At 41.4% G+C, this 15025-nt stretch overlaps 1 protein-coding gene across 13 annotated transcripts in view; it reads left to right on the forward strand.

Annotated features, from left to right (window-relative positions):
* Nucleotides 1-15025, forward strand: part of KDM2B (lysine demethylase 2B) — a 125538-nt gene that overhangs the window by 55837 nt on the left and 54676 nt on the right. For all 13 annotated transcript variants that reach the window (XM_087754406.1, XM_087754403.1, XM_087754410.1 and 10 more), the window contains 2 exons: nucleotides 5540-5655; nucleotides 12068-12194. In XM_087754406.1, coding sequence (XP_087610532.1) covers nucleotides 5540-5655; nucleotides 12068-12194 — 243 coding nt within the window. The remainder of the gene's footprint in view (nucleotides 1-5539; nucleotides 5656-12067; nucleotides 12195-15025) is intronic.

Raw genomic sequence — 15025 nt, forward strand, 5'->3', positions numbered from 1 at the left:
TTCTTCTTTAGAGATGAGAGAAATAATGTCTCATCTGCTGGCAATGCCCACTGTAAGGTTATCTCCTTAGTCACTTTTTAGTTTTGAGACACACTTTTCATCTTTTCCACCCAAAGTTGCTGTAGAACTGCAGGAAAATATGTATGCCCTCTATATCACAAAGCAAAATATCTGTTCAGTTACTAATGGAAACAGATGCACCATGGGTTTGACTTGGGGCTTGTAGGCTGTTTGCCCTATAGCTTTATAAGTTAATATTCTTTTGTATTATTCTCAGATGGATGATTGCATCCTTGAAGATACAGTAGGAATTTGCAGGCCTCTGAAATCTTCTAACAAGTTTGCAATGTTTAATAATACTTGTTTTATAAAATTAAAAAGATAATGAGATCGTATCTTTCTTTTAACTGTTGAGAAAAGCCTTTGTTACTGTTGATTTTACCTTCTTGATTTACTAGAGGTGATAACATCTAAATGTTCAAGTGTATCTTAGGAGTGGTGGAATAATTCGTAACTGTACATCAGCTGAGAGTATTTCTGAGGCTCCTGAATAGAATTCTTGCTCAATGGTGGCTTGGCTTCATAAACTAGGATTGTTTTGGGAAGGAAAAAATACTCATTAATCAGCAAGAACTGAAATAAAAAAGATCAACTTCAGAAAAACTGTAAGTGGACAGTCTTCTTGCTAAGGCTTGACATGAGGGTTGTGAACAGTGACTCTGCGGCATCTGTACTCCCAAAGCCATCTATCCCCATTTAGCTGAGCTCGTCGCTGGCGTGGCTGGTGCGTGGCCTGAAGTGCTCTGCTCACAGGGCAGGGCTGTGCAGTGGCCGTGCGGGAGCTGCTGCGCCACGGAGAGCGTGCTCCAGCCGCAAGCTGTCGGACCAGCCCGCGAAGGAAGGACAGGCTGGTTCCACGCTCACTCAGTTGTTGCCACTATCAACCCGGGCTGGCTTGAAACTGGTCACTCATGAGGAAGAGTGTTCTAATTCATGACTAATCCTTGAAGCCGCACAGTTTATGTCTTTCATCTATAGGATTTAATTGTAGCCTTAGATAATGTTTAGCAGGTGCTTTTGTTTGTGTCTTTCAGCCAAAAAAATGAACAGTATCTTATTCCACTGACTTTTGACTTTTTCAGTCCTTAATCCATTTGTTCTGATATTACTCCAGTGCTTTTTTTAGCATTAAGGATGAAATTAGATTTGTGGCATTTTATTCTGTGTTGCTTTCTTTTTTTTTTTTTTTTTTTTTTTTTTTTTTGAGATTATTACAGTTTTTGAGAGTATTACCAAGGGGAGAGATGTTATCTCCTGGCTTGCAGTAACCCATGAAACATAGAGGGTTGTGCAGTAGTACCAGGGTTTATGTAAACAGTAGGAAGCAGTCACTGAGGAGAGAATTGATGGCACTCGCTTCAGAGGTGTCTGTATCGGAGGCTGTGTGGCAAGTTTTTGCTGCGAGAGCTGAAAGATGCAGACATACGTGAGCAGACACGACAGGCTGTCCAGCATAGAGTGACGTGATCATACATGTCAACAGACCTGTCAATTCATCTGGCGAAAAGTAACGGCATAGCTGAAGGCGAGACAGGCGGGATGTATTGGTGTGGATGATATTAAAGTGATTCTCTTGGCCGCCCTTCTTGTCTTATGCTTACGTGCAGCTTGCTCCTGTTCTGGAGGTCTATCTTCCTCTGTAAAAACCTTTGTAATTGGGAAGCTTGGAAGATGGGTGTTCTTGTTTGCAATGGTCACAATGAACGTTCATCCTCCTTAGTTTATTTCTGAGTGGTGCTTGTATCTAAGCTGTGGGAATGAATTGAATGTGTCATCCAAGCTTATCTGTTCTCAGAGCGCATTTCCACAATATATTACCCTCATGGAAACTGTTTCTTGTTTTCTGCTTGTCCCTGTTTCCTCCTACTTCTACTTTTCTGGTGCTGGCCTTTTCAGTTTTTCTTCGTACACAGCCTTGTTAATATTAGAACAGGAGATTTTTTTTTTTCCTTTGTGACGCCTGTGCCAATCTTCCTGTGCTTTTCTACCTTGTCAATTATCCTTTTTTTTTTTTTTTTTTTTTTTGTCTAATCTTGCCCATAGTGTCCTGCGTCCCTGGAATACTCCTCTTGGTGCTTGTGTCTCTGCAGTTTCAATATTGCATGTACATTCCTCAGGCAAGTCGAAACTATTTTGGGATGCAGTGTGACTGAAAAACACTATACAGCTGAGTGGCCAACATCTATCTTATGAGCAGGTGGCTCCTCTGACAGGGCTGTGTCCTGTAGCTGGCAGAGGGGCCGTGAGCTGGATCCTGCGTCTGGGAGCACATGAACTGCTGGAGATCTGGGCATTCCCCAGGACGTAGCCGTGTGCCTAGCTCAGCGCTGTTCAGCAGTGAAGGGATGGTACCCACGGGCATCGTCCTTACCCATCTCTGAGCTACACCTGGAAATTATCCTGTACCTTGCTTTGGCTAGGGGTAGGAACTTTACTTCCAAGGACTTTACAGTTAATGAATTTGTTTGTTGCTTGGTCTCTTGTTTATTTTTATTTTCCCAACACTGATGGATTTTAGTGCTTTGTTATTACAGGGTTTCGTTATTGAGAACTGTGTCATAAAAAGTGGTATTTTCAGTCTTGTTGTTAGAAATGCGTGCATCTTGAAGGACCTAGTGTTTAGTTAGTTCAGGAGTTAGGAGCTGAATGTACTAATTGTTTTTGAGATGAGTTTAGGCCTGGATTATAAATGTAAGTAGGGAATTAAATATGTTATCTGCAGAAACAGAGGTTGTCTCGGATACTTCACAGAAGACTTTCAGTTTGCACCTCTACCAGCTCTTCAACAATATAGGATCGAAACTATATTCATGTTTGTTAATCTTTCTGTTGAGGGTTTGTCATGTCTGCGACACCATTTGTTGGAGCGTTGGCTCAAGCCAGTGATAGACTCTTTCGCATTTCTCCCAAAAATATTACCGAGGAAGCCCAGCGGTTATTAACACAAAGACCCTTGGCATCTAGTGGGGGCAGAGTCGAGAGGTCAGGGAAGGTGTGATGAGACTGAAACCCAAAGAGCAAGAAACGATGAAACCAACTGCACTCCAGTGTGAAATTTTCACTGAGGAAATATAATGTGTAGGAGGCAGCTACTGTGTGGTTGTAGTAAAAGCATATACTTGAGGAGCAACTGCATTGATGTGATTTCATGTTATTTCTTATAAAATGAAGGATATCTCCTTTCTACCTTTCATATAGGACTAGACAGCCAGGTTTCAGCTCAGTTACTCCTTTTACCTAAGTTGTAAATATTTGATAATGTTGTATTTAGAATGATGTTGATCATTCCATTAAAATAACTTGTTGCGCCTGCCAGCTCCAATATGTTTGTGCATTGACTGATCTGTGCTGGGAGAACTGCAGTGGGACGTAGTGAGGACTCTTCAGTGTTCTGCTGATAATTGGCTGTTTCTGAGCTGTCTTCTGCCACCACTCAGGTGTGTGGCCACAGACAAGTCATTCCACTCTTCTGAGCTTCGGTTTGCTCATCTCTAAAACTGACAAGGTGAATTGTCACGTAAATTGGCCCTGTGTTTCAGCACCTATCTAATAAGTTGGCTTTGGGGACCCAGCAACAGATTTGCTTCAGCACGTGGTTTCCATTCCTTCCCCCAACCACGTAAATCTTTGATTTACCTAGTGGAAGCAGCGGCCCCGACTTCTCTGACCTTGGATCTTTTTCCCTTCCCAAAGACTAGGATCAGGAAGATCACTTATTTTTCCAGTCGTTTGCTCTTAGTACAGACTGATGTATTTCATGTGAGGTGGTGAACTACTTCAACTGTGAAGAGTTTTTATAGTATTGATGTATGTAGTTGCCATGCTACCCTTAGATAAAAAAAAAGAAATCCTCTCTAGTTGGTTGTTCTTGATTTGGAAGTAATAAACAGGCTGGATCATTGTGAGCAACTCTGTAACTGAAATTATACTAACTGGAGCAGGAAAGATGCAGTAATACTGAGAGCTGCCAGAGCTATGAGCCACCTGCTTTTTTGTGTGTGTCACATTTATCATGTGGAATCAGACCTGTAAATTGACTGAGCACTGGAACAGGTTGCCCAGAGGGGTTGTGGAGCCTCCATCCTAGGAGATATTGAAAAGCCATCTGGACATTGTTCTGGGCAGCTGGGTCTAGCTGGCCCTGCTCGAGCAGGGGAGCTGGACCTCCAGAGATCTCTTCCAACCTCAACCATTCTGTGATTGTGAAATTCAGAAAAACGTATCCAGAGTGATGAGCTTGTGTTTCCAGGGAGAAAATTCTAGCGCTGATTTATTTTCCTTCCCGTCTCTCTCCTACCAATATGCCCTTAAATGAAAGCCCTAGTTCTGCCATCTGCTGTGGCTCAAGGACTTCTCGGATGTAGCTTTGCAGGCCTTTACGGTCTAAAGATTGTTGTGGAGGAGAGTTTTCGTAGCTGGTAGCTGGAGAACCCTTTTAGGCTGAATGGCATTTTCCTGCTCCCTCACTGATCCTGAAGTGAAGGAAAGCTGCCACAGCATTAATGGGAAGTACTGCACAGTTAGGAGAAAATTGACTGCCCCCTATGTTGGTTTGCTGTCTGCTGGTTTATAAATTGTAATGCTTTTCATTAAAAAAGAAGAAGAAAAAAAAAAAGTGTCAGGTCTCTGTGGGTCCCCGATCATTAACAGGATCAATTCCTTTTTCACTGCAGAGATCAGAGGCTACAGTCTTGCATAGCCAGTCCTTCAGCTGCTGACATACCAAGCAAACAATGCAGAAGCAGAGAGCTGATGTGTGGCTGCCTGAATTGCTATGCCTGGGTTTTTGTTGTGATAGAAAATTTTTCCCTTGCTTCGGAGCCTGTGAAATTAATTCAGTCCCTTGCAGGATTGGGTCAGAACAGTCTCATCAGCTCCAGTACTGGAAATGTTCAATCCCTTGACTTAGGGCTTGTAGTGAAAAAGATTTTTCTGTTGCTTCAGGAAGTTGATCATAGGATCTGAAACTTTCACCTCTGAAGGAGGGCTGGTAATAATTTGAAATTGTTGACATCTGATGATGTGTGCTCTGGTGTTGGTGTGAAAGAAGTTTGATGTGACTCAGTCCGCTTCCACAGCCCTAGCCCACCACCACTGCTAACATGACTTGCAGCCCTACTGGAGGTGCCAGTAGATACATCTGAGAGCCAAGTGTATTGAACAGACTGAATTTACTTCTTAGTCATGGATGTGGTTGAGTCACAAGCTTGTGTGTTCTCAGTAAGCACTGTAACTGTTCTGTGAATAAATAGAAGAACCCAATTTACAGAGGGTTGCAAGACTGTACATCATAAGATGCTGTTCTTCTGCTATGACTAGTCTTAAAGTGTGGCTACGAGCATACCATTTAACCTTTCGCTGCTTTGACCTCTCATCCCCTGCGGAATGGGGTTCATGGGGTTGTTAAAATTTGATTATAAATTGCTCTGTAATAATACATAGCATGAGGCATTCTCAGTTCTTTGCTTTCCCTCTCTAGGGTGGATACACGCGGTTTATACTCCAGTAGATTCTCTGGTGTTTGGTGGAAATATCCTGCATAGCTTTAATGTTCCCATGCAGCTTCGCATCTATGAAATTGAGGACAGAACAAGGGTAAGGATACTTGATTCTCTTTTTAACCAAACAGTTCTTTGTGACTATGATCTGTCATAGTCCCTCTCTCGTATTCCCTTCTGACAAACAAGAACTGGCGGGATCTCCATGTCAGAGTCATTGAAACAAGAGGTAAACGTGAAGTAACGAGACTTTCAAATGTTGCCTATTTTTAGTGGGATTTACTCATCTGTTTTTCCCTACTTCCCACAGACGTGTCCCTTCTGCGTCTTTTGTCTGCCTGTTAAACTTTCATAAACACCTTCCCTTTTGCACAAAAACACATTGCGCTTTACAGACCTTTGTACCAGTACTTCTGGTAACCCCCTGCTTATCATCTCTCTGTGCACGCCTGGAATGGATACCTGACCCTGGAGAACCAATGGGACTAGGATGGTTCTACTGTCCACAGCTGAATTGACAAAGCTGCACAGAAGTTGCGTATGAAACAACGCCTTCTATACTTTGCAGGATTTTCTTCTATAATGAGTCAATACTATGCAAGAATTTCTTGGAACAAAGAGAGTCTGGGGCGGGACATTAATCTGAACATTGTGACGCTCATCTGGCTGTAGCATCTACCTGATGGAAAGAGTGTTGCATCTTGGAGGAGGTTACTGTGCGGCCTCTTTGGGAGCGAAAATTTTATCCTTGATTAATAAACAGGACACCTAGTCGTCAAATACTTTGCAGTTTCATGAAGTAGCAGAATCTGAAGGGAATGCCACTGTTTCAGTAGGCTATTAAATACGCTGTGCAAGGCAATCGTAGCATTCTGATGCAAAAAATGGACCGGTGGTATGTGCAAATTCAGATGGGGACTTTTTGTGGCTGACTGTTTTGGAGGCATTGCACTGAAACAGTGCTGGTAAACCACTGGCACAGGTGCCAGCTGTGGTGTTAATGGAGATTGGGGCTGGCAAAATGGCAGGAAGTTGCAATTCTTCTTCACTAAAAAGTCTTAAAATGGTATGTCTTGGACATCAGTACAGATCGCTGTTGTTCACCTCTGCAAGAGGGCACCGTTCTGGCTCCAAGTGGGCTTTTACCCCAAATGGCTCTCTTTACAGTGAAAGTGCATAGGCCTGAAGCAAATACGTATTGTTTTGAAATGCATCTTTGACTCAGCGAGAGGAAGGGTGTCCTCCCCCCAGCCTCTCTCTGCCAGTGTTGTTTTAGGAAGGGACTGCTCCCTTACTTTGCAGGGGGTACAAGGCCTGGTAATCTCCACATTGCAAAACAGTGGTGGGAGCAGTTGGTTTCCTGGAGTGAAGTTAATGAAGAGAAGGAGTATTAAGCAGAAAAATGAATTCTTAGTGAAAGAAAGATGAAGGCAAAAGCTGAAATTCAGGGGAATTAGAACAGAGGGAATGTAGCGGAGAGCAGAAGTGGAGGTAGAGACCAGAGTGGAGTTCAGCCTGGCTCTTGAATAGATGTCCCAAGGCAAGAACGTCAAGTGCCTTAAAAAAGAGTAAAGGGACTTGGACAGGAAAAAGTTACGATGGCAGAAGCAAGAAAGGGCTTGCTGTAGCTAGACAGAGGTGCTAGGCACAGGAAGGTTTTCAGAGTGACTGTAAATAAAAAATAGCAATATCTGCTGGATGTATATGTTGCAGGTGCTCAAGGGGAGGGTGTGTTGTTGCCAGGAAGGACACTAGCACAGGCAACTTGCATGGAGAATGGAGAAGTGAGGACCGGGAGGAAGGATCGATGCCAGAAACAAGTTATTTCCGTTGATGTCTATGGGGAAGATGGGAAGCAAACGATCTTTTTCATGAAGTAGTAGAAGAGCTGCCATTTTGTTCCCACAGTAGTTGGGCAACCCAAGATCACACACCTTGGGTTGTAACTGCTCGGTAGTGCTTCACGTCAGGCCCTTCTCCTTGGGAAGCTGGGTGCAGCTTTGATCGCCTGGGCTTTTATACCAGGAAGCAGATTTTCCCCATAACAGTGAAGTATTTTGGTAACTTCTAGGAACTTACCAGCCAGTTACACTGAAATGCCTTTGAGAAGTCACTAGCACCTTGATCCTGTGGGGAGGTTCTGCGAGTTGGATATCTGCCTCTTTGAAAATGTCTGTCAGAGTTTTTTGGAAAGGGATACTGCAACATCTGGAAATCCCAAATCAGACCTTTACCCTTCTCAGTTTTGGCTTAGATTTTCTTCAAAGTCTGTGTAGTTCTTTTATCATTTTCTCTCGAAAAATACGTAAGTGCTTTAAAAAAGACTAATGAAAGCCAACAGCCCAGAATTTCCACAACTTCATAGAAACAATTTCAGCGCTTGTATGTTGCTGTGCGCTAGCAATGTGTTATGCACAGCCTGTACCTGCGTTCACAAACTTGTGCTCGTAGGCAGCCGTATAATAACAAAGCTGTGTGAACAGTTGAAGAACAGCAAGAATTTCTGGACAGAAGCAAAATATAAGCCATGTAACTAAGGCATACGGAAGTTTGATAAAAGGCAGGAAAATCAATGCTGTTCTTTAGAAATAATAACACCCCCCCCAACCTAAAAATATCATCCAGGAATCTTGAAGGGGTAAATGTTTTCAAAATAGGATTCTAGTGTGTACGACTTCATTTGCTTTGCCAATCAAATTTTTTAATTTCTTTGTTCAAATAATTCTATTCATACACTGGCTAGTACAGCAGACTCGGTACAGTATGTAGTTCACACAAATTTGCCAGTGTGAACATACTGCAAATGAGTTTCTCATCAGTATTGATCTTTCCATTGTGTATAGCATAGAAGTAAATTACATGATGTGATTGACGAAGTAATTTGCCACACTCAAATCAAAGTGTAATACAGGTGTGTTTCCCCTCTTCGTTTTGCACAGAGCAATTTTATGGAGGTTTCACTGTGTTTAGACCTGCTATATAATGCTTAATCATCTTTGATTGCTGATACTCAAAGTCGTTTTTATGCTAGGTGTAGTTGTTATTGTTTTAGCAGCTAAGACAAGAATAAATACATGGTTGAAACGGTAATGCTGATTTACAGCCTGATAAAATTGCCTAGTTTATATACTTGTCATGCTTATTCTAGCTTAATTTCTCATATCCCTGGGAGACTTTTTAAGAGGGTTATAGCCATTTAAAAATAGTTTTAAGGAGTAATAAAAAACATGTCTATTGTTGGAAACAGCTCCTAATGTGCAATTGAGGTAAACAAATATTCTCTAGCCTTACAGTTTGTAGAGACTCTCATTTTGCAGTCTGGCTTTCCTAGAGGCCAATTAACAGCTAGTCAAATAGGCCAAGCTGTTTAGCTCTCTGCTAGACCAGCTTGAATAACTGCAAAGCAGGCTGCCGTGCAGAGATTCATCATCTTGGCATAGGGGTGTTACAGCTCTGTATTACTGAAGAGGAAGAATGTGTCAAACTTACTCCCAACTCATCTAAATTTAACTGCGTTAAAATATTTGAACATGGATGGGGACAAAAGCACTCAAAATATATACGTAAGGTGGTCACTCACAGATGATGGTGTTTGCTACTGATTTTGTTTTCTGGAATGTAAGATAATGTTTTAAGTGGATAGATTAATTGTTTTGTAAATAATCATAAATTGTTTTTCAGTTTTGTGATTAGATTGATTAAACACAAGTGGAGTTTGCAATGATTTTAATGGACATTGTGGAAGAGACAAATACTTTCTAAAGGAAAATGTGTGCCTTACTTGTTCAGGGTTTTTTGTTTTGTTTTTGGAGGGGGATATAAGTCTCTCAAATAATTTCACTTTGAACTGAAGAAATGGATCATATTCCAGAGAGGATTTTTCTCACTGTACAGGAATAATTAAAAAATTTATTCAGTGGATTGTAAATTATTAATCACAGAAGTTAGAGCTGGAAATGCCTATTAGATGATCTAGTGCATTTCCCTGCTGGTGGGGGTTTTAGTCCTCTGGCAGTGTCTGTATCAGATATTACACTTTCATCACAGAACATTTTTTAATTTCTTTCTTTCTTTCATTCCTCCTCCCCTCCCCGTAAGAGTTCATTTGACAATAAGTGTACAATGGAAAAAGTATGGACATGTACATAATGCAGTTCACATCCATTATAATTAATAAACGTCCAAGGATATCGTGAAGAACGTACTCCTCTATACTTCTCCATAAGGCAAAGTTTAAAAGATTTTTAAAGCACTGTTAGACTTGCTTTACTGGCAAAAGGCACTGTAGATCTTTGCACAGTATCTCTTGCTGCACATGGTAGCTCTTACTTCTGAAGGTTTGTAAAAGCAGAGCCTTCTTGGGCAAACAGTGAATTACAGAGGCATGGAGGGATTTGCTGTGGGTTGGAACATTGATAGTGAGGCAATTAGGAACTCAAATTGAATATTAAAGATTGATATACATAATGGGAGCACTGCATGCATTACTGCCTTGTCTTTCACATTGAATTAACATTGGTAACAACTAAATTTGGTGACGCTCAGAATCTGTCAACAAATGTTGAGCAATGATGTCTTTAATATTCCCAGGCATGTGGCTGAAAACCTTTTGAAGGCTGAGGGGTGGAAGGCGGCTTCCTGTTTGTAAGTCAATTCTTTGCAAATTTTGTTTCCTGCAGTGCTCTCCTGGAAAAATTTGAGTTCCTTTATTAGCATATATTTTAGCATGGCTAATTTCCCCTGTGTTCCATAATAGTGATAAGTGACTTGATCTCTTCTTTATGACAAATAACTAAACCAAAGGAAAAATATTCTCCAACGTAAAAAGGCCCCGAGGTTAAATGTTCTCACGTTTTAGGGGATGTTGGTTGGTTGTTTTTTGCTGGTTTTTGGTTTGGTTTTTTTTTTTCCCCTTCTTTTTTTTGGTACATATGCTTTGTAACAAACAACATAGGGGAACATTTGAAAAGGTGCAGCATCGCTGGATGAATGACCCGTAGCAATGTGCAGTTCAGATTTGCCAGCTACGTTTGTGTTGAATTTAAGAGATCTTCGCTTTTGGGAATTGCCATAGAGTATTTAAATCCTACACTGCGATACATTTAGTGGGACAATACAGTATATTTTCCCTTCATTACATTTTGGTTTACTGCTAGAAGTGTTTGTTTCCTGTGCCCTGGGAGCAGAGGCAAGTTCTTTGACTGCCCACCTTGGGGACAGTTTTCAAATATGGGCATTCTAGTAAGTCATTGGTGTGCTCAATGCTATCACCACGCAGATGTTTTGACAGTGCCTGCTTTGCAGAGCTGAATCTGAGTTTCCAGGTGCTGGGTTGGTGGTTCTGTTTAGACTTCACTATTTTTTCGGTGATCTGGGGTGGTGTGCTGTTTTGATTTTGTTTTTCTGAAAAGGGCTTTCTGAGATAATGCTCTTTTCTGGTGCAGTCCAGCTTTTCATTAAAGGTGGGTGGGCACCTCTTGGCTAGGTGAGCAGTTAATATGCATAGAATATCTTAAAGCAGTTCCTATAATCCCAGTGCAATACATGCATGTGAGCCTGCAAAATGCAAATTTCTGTGCCACCAGGAGAAAGAAGTGTACAGTGTAAGTACAAATGCATGCAAGATGCATGGCATCCATTTTTAACAAATCGCAATAAATACACATATGTTCTTGCATTTTAGGAGCTTCCCAGATTCTTCCTTGGTACAGTGACCTCCCATAGATAAAAAACTATGTTAGAAAGGAAGGAAACCCACTCTGTTTTCTTTTGAATCTGAAATAATTGCACAAATACATAGTGTTGGAGAATAAGCTTTCTGTGTGAGAACAACAGGTCTGAGATGTAAGAAAAAGTGCACAGCTTGACAGGATCTTTTGTCAAAATCCTGCTTTGCTTTTCTTTTTGTGGCAAAAGCTAACTTGCTACCAAAATATTAAGTGTAAACCACATAAGGGATTTTTACTTTTAATGTGTAATTATTGGTAATCAAGAATTTGTGTGATCATATGTTTAATCAAATTGTTGTGAAGACCGTAATTGAAAAAGATACATTTCCTGCTTGACTCGTTTTAGGTAATGCTGCCATTTTGATAAAAATGATGTGATAGTGTTTAGGGAATTTAAAAAAAACACCTTTATTTTAACTTGAATTTTAGTGACTAACATCTGTATGTGACCACCCTATGTTTATACAGTAGGTAAATAATATCGTAGGGGCCATCCATCAGTTTCATGATTTCACAAGAACACAAACCCTTTCCTCTCCCACCACCCCAAGAGGATACAAATTAGTGAACCAAGAAATGATGCTATCATGGCAGGCAGGCAGGCAGTCTCCTCATTTGGTATGCTGAAGGCATCCATCTCACTCGGCTCCCACCCTCTCTCCCCTCCCCCTCCTGCATACTGTTTGTGCTCTTGATAACATGATGAGAATGATGACTGGCCCTCATGCTGCAAACTTCTCTCCCTTCCCCATGGACTGACAGTCTCGATCTTGCTTTCAGGTGCATGCCAAATTCCGTTATCCTTTCTACTATGAAATGTGCTGGTATGTTCTGGAGAGATACGTGTCCTGTGTGACCCAGCGCTGCCACCTCAGCAAAGAGTACCAGAAAGAATCAATGTTAATTGGTGAGTGAATCCTTTGAGTGCACATTCAGAACTGATGTTACCACCTTAGGCTAGTTACTGCTTTGGTTTCTGCAAAGCAGATTATAAATTGAATTTGAGAACTGTAGAAATTCTCATGAACTATTTCTTTATTTTGGGGTGGGGAAGGTTTTGACTCTTAAGCATTTGCATGAAGTACTGACCTACTTCAAATTATATTTATTGAGCGTTCCCTTAGCAAGTGGATCCCAGAAAAATAATTTTTGGATGCGTTTGTTCCTTGGTTTCAGTAATGTTTGTGTTGAGATGATCTGCCAAACAGTTGAGGATTTACTGCCATGTTTGGCACAGTACCTTAGTAGCCAGAAATGTGTGCACTGCAAATGTGCTCTGGTAGGATGGATATTTAGTCCTTTTATAGAGCGTCTCTTCTACAGAATGTGTTATGGTCACTAAACCTGGCTTCTTTCTCTTCTCTTTTCTTTAATATCTACTGTAGTTTTCTCTATTTGGTGACTGACTTCTGGTTCTGCAGAATAACAAAACCAAGAAAACACCTACACAAATCTACATGATCTATAACCTAAGTGCAGGGAGGTCAAAGAAACCTTTACAACAATAGCTGAAAATGGACCATAGCAGAGACGGATAGATGTGCCTGAAGCAGGAAGGCATTACCTTGGCACTGATGTGAGCTTTACATCAATGTGTGACAATTCCAGTTGCTGAACTGCCCTCTTTTTCCTCCCTTTAACGGAATGAGATGGTGGGCCATATTGCCTCCCTGCTTTTAAGCACAGAATGGGTGAAGGTATCACAAGCACCAGCTAAATCTTAACTGATATGTGTGAAGTGTGGAGGAAAACTGAGGTATTTCTGTGCCTTCTGCTCCCTGAGATGCCACTTGGAGTGAACCTGGCATGGTTGGAACTGCCCCGGGTTCTGGACAGCGGAGGGAAATGATCCCCTACTAGCATAATTCTTAGTAGAAGGAATTTAAGAAGTTGTGGGCAGACATCATTCTCCAGTAAGTTTTACTGACCAAGAATAACTTGAGGGAGCTAATAGTCTGTGTAGACAGACAAGGGAATTTTCTTGGAATCCGTAGGCATTTGGTTGCTTCACATTTTGTGTCTCTTCTTTGCTCTGTGAGGCGCTGATCAGAAGGGTTAGTTAAGCAGGAACTCTATGTGGAGGAATTTTTTCTCTTTATATAAGATCATCCTAGAGGAAAGGATGAATTAGCCCCTTGGATCAGCTCTTGAAAAAGCAGTGACAAAACTCTGATAACTGCATTCCCTGGAAAATAAGGAACAACCTCCTGTTGTCTAAACCACTGGCATAGAAACAGGCTTGTCTTGCAGGCAGGGTGGGGGTGCCAGATTGCTGAGGTGTAATTTCAGAACAAATTAGATGTGGAGAGTGGATGGTTCAGGATATTGAGATGGGACCTTTCAGCTAAATCACCGGTGTGAATTCCAGCCCAGCTCAGTAATTACTGATAATGGTTTGGTGATCCCCACGAAACATGCCTCGGTCCAGTTACTAGCTGAGAGATATTCAAATCATATAAAAGCTCACTGGTAACCGTAGGTGTCCACTGTCTAGAGGGAAAAGGATTCTTTTGCATGCCCAAAGAGTGCCAACTGCAAAGGCATGAGGAAAAGGAGCCTGGCTATTTGGAAAATGGTTTGGTGGCAGCATTGTCTGGGCTTTGTCGTCTCCTGTGGTGGCTTCCATTGTTGGCCTACTGGAAAGTGAATATTAAACTGTTTTGCTGTTGTGTGGCCATTTCAAGCTACTGTGAGAAATGTGCTGCTCTCACAAGACTATTCTGTTTCACGATCTCTGGAGACTGTGTGGCTGCCCTGTGAGCTGAATCAGTTCAATGATCTGACTGAAAATTAACCCTACCAAAAAATGAACGTATTATCAGTAGGATTGATGAGCTGATCTGACTTGCAGCCCTGATGCATGGCTGCGGGTGCTGAGCCGAGGTGGGTGCTGGGAGTGTCTGGCTGGGCAGATCTTGAGTTGTTGTTACTGTCTTGAATGGATCAGTACTTTCAGCTTACCGAAGTGGTATCTACTGACAGCATGTAGTTCATCCACCTGCCTGCTATCTCTTGACTTCAGAGTATTAGCATGCTGATAAAATCTCTGACATTGACATCCAGGGCCTTTCTCTCCAGGAGAGACAGATGTATACTTTTTTTGTCAGAAACTTGCTTTTTATTTCTTGGCAAAATCTTAACCTTAAAATAATTATTTAACTGGGGATTGTGGTTCAAAAGCCCAGATCAGAAAAGCTCATATCTACTGGATCTTTCACTTTGGCATTTGTCAAATTCAAAGGAGTAAAGGTACATTATTTACCTTTACAAAGCTGTGCCGCTTTGTTCTGCACAAGTAATACTGTTTCAAATACTTGCTTGTCTCTTCTTTTAACTGGTCTCAGTGTCCAGCCTCTTGACTCAAATAAATCTCTACGAACTGTAATCCTTGAATTATGCTTGCTTGTTCTGTGGTGTCTATATCTTAATATCATTCACCTGCTGTGGGATAGGAGATCCAAATGAGGTCAGTGTTCCAAAACCCCACCACTTTGTTTTTAAGCTTTTCTTCAGAACTGCTAAGGTCCTTAAATTCTCTCTTCCTTAGAGACTATCTGCAAGCAATTTCTTGATTTCCCATGAGAGAGTATCCCTTGACGAAGAATTTCCCATTATTCTCCTTAAAGAGTAATGAAACAAAGTACTTCTCCGCAGACCCCTCGATAGATTTGTCTTCTGTCCTTGGTTTAAGAAGAAATTCTTCACATACTTGTATTAGTTTTCAGAAATTTCTCTTGA

Source organism: Nipponia nippon, unplaced genomic scaffold (assembly GCF_047370975.1).
Source record: "Nipponia nippon isolate SJK-2023a ecotype South Korea unplaced genomic scaffold, ASM4737097v1 scaffold_18, whole genome shotgun sequence".
Lineage (NCBI taxonomy): Eukaryota > Metazoa > Chordata > Aves > Pelecaniformes > Threskiornithidae > Nipponia > Nipponia nippon.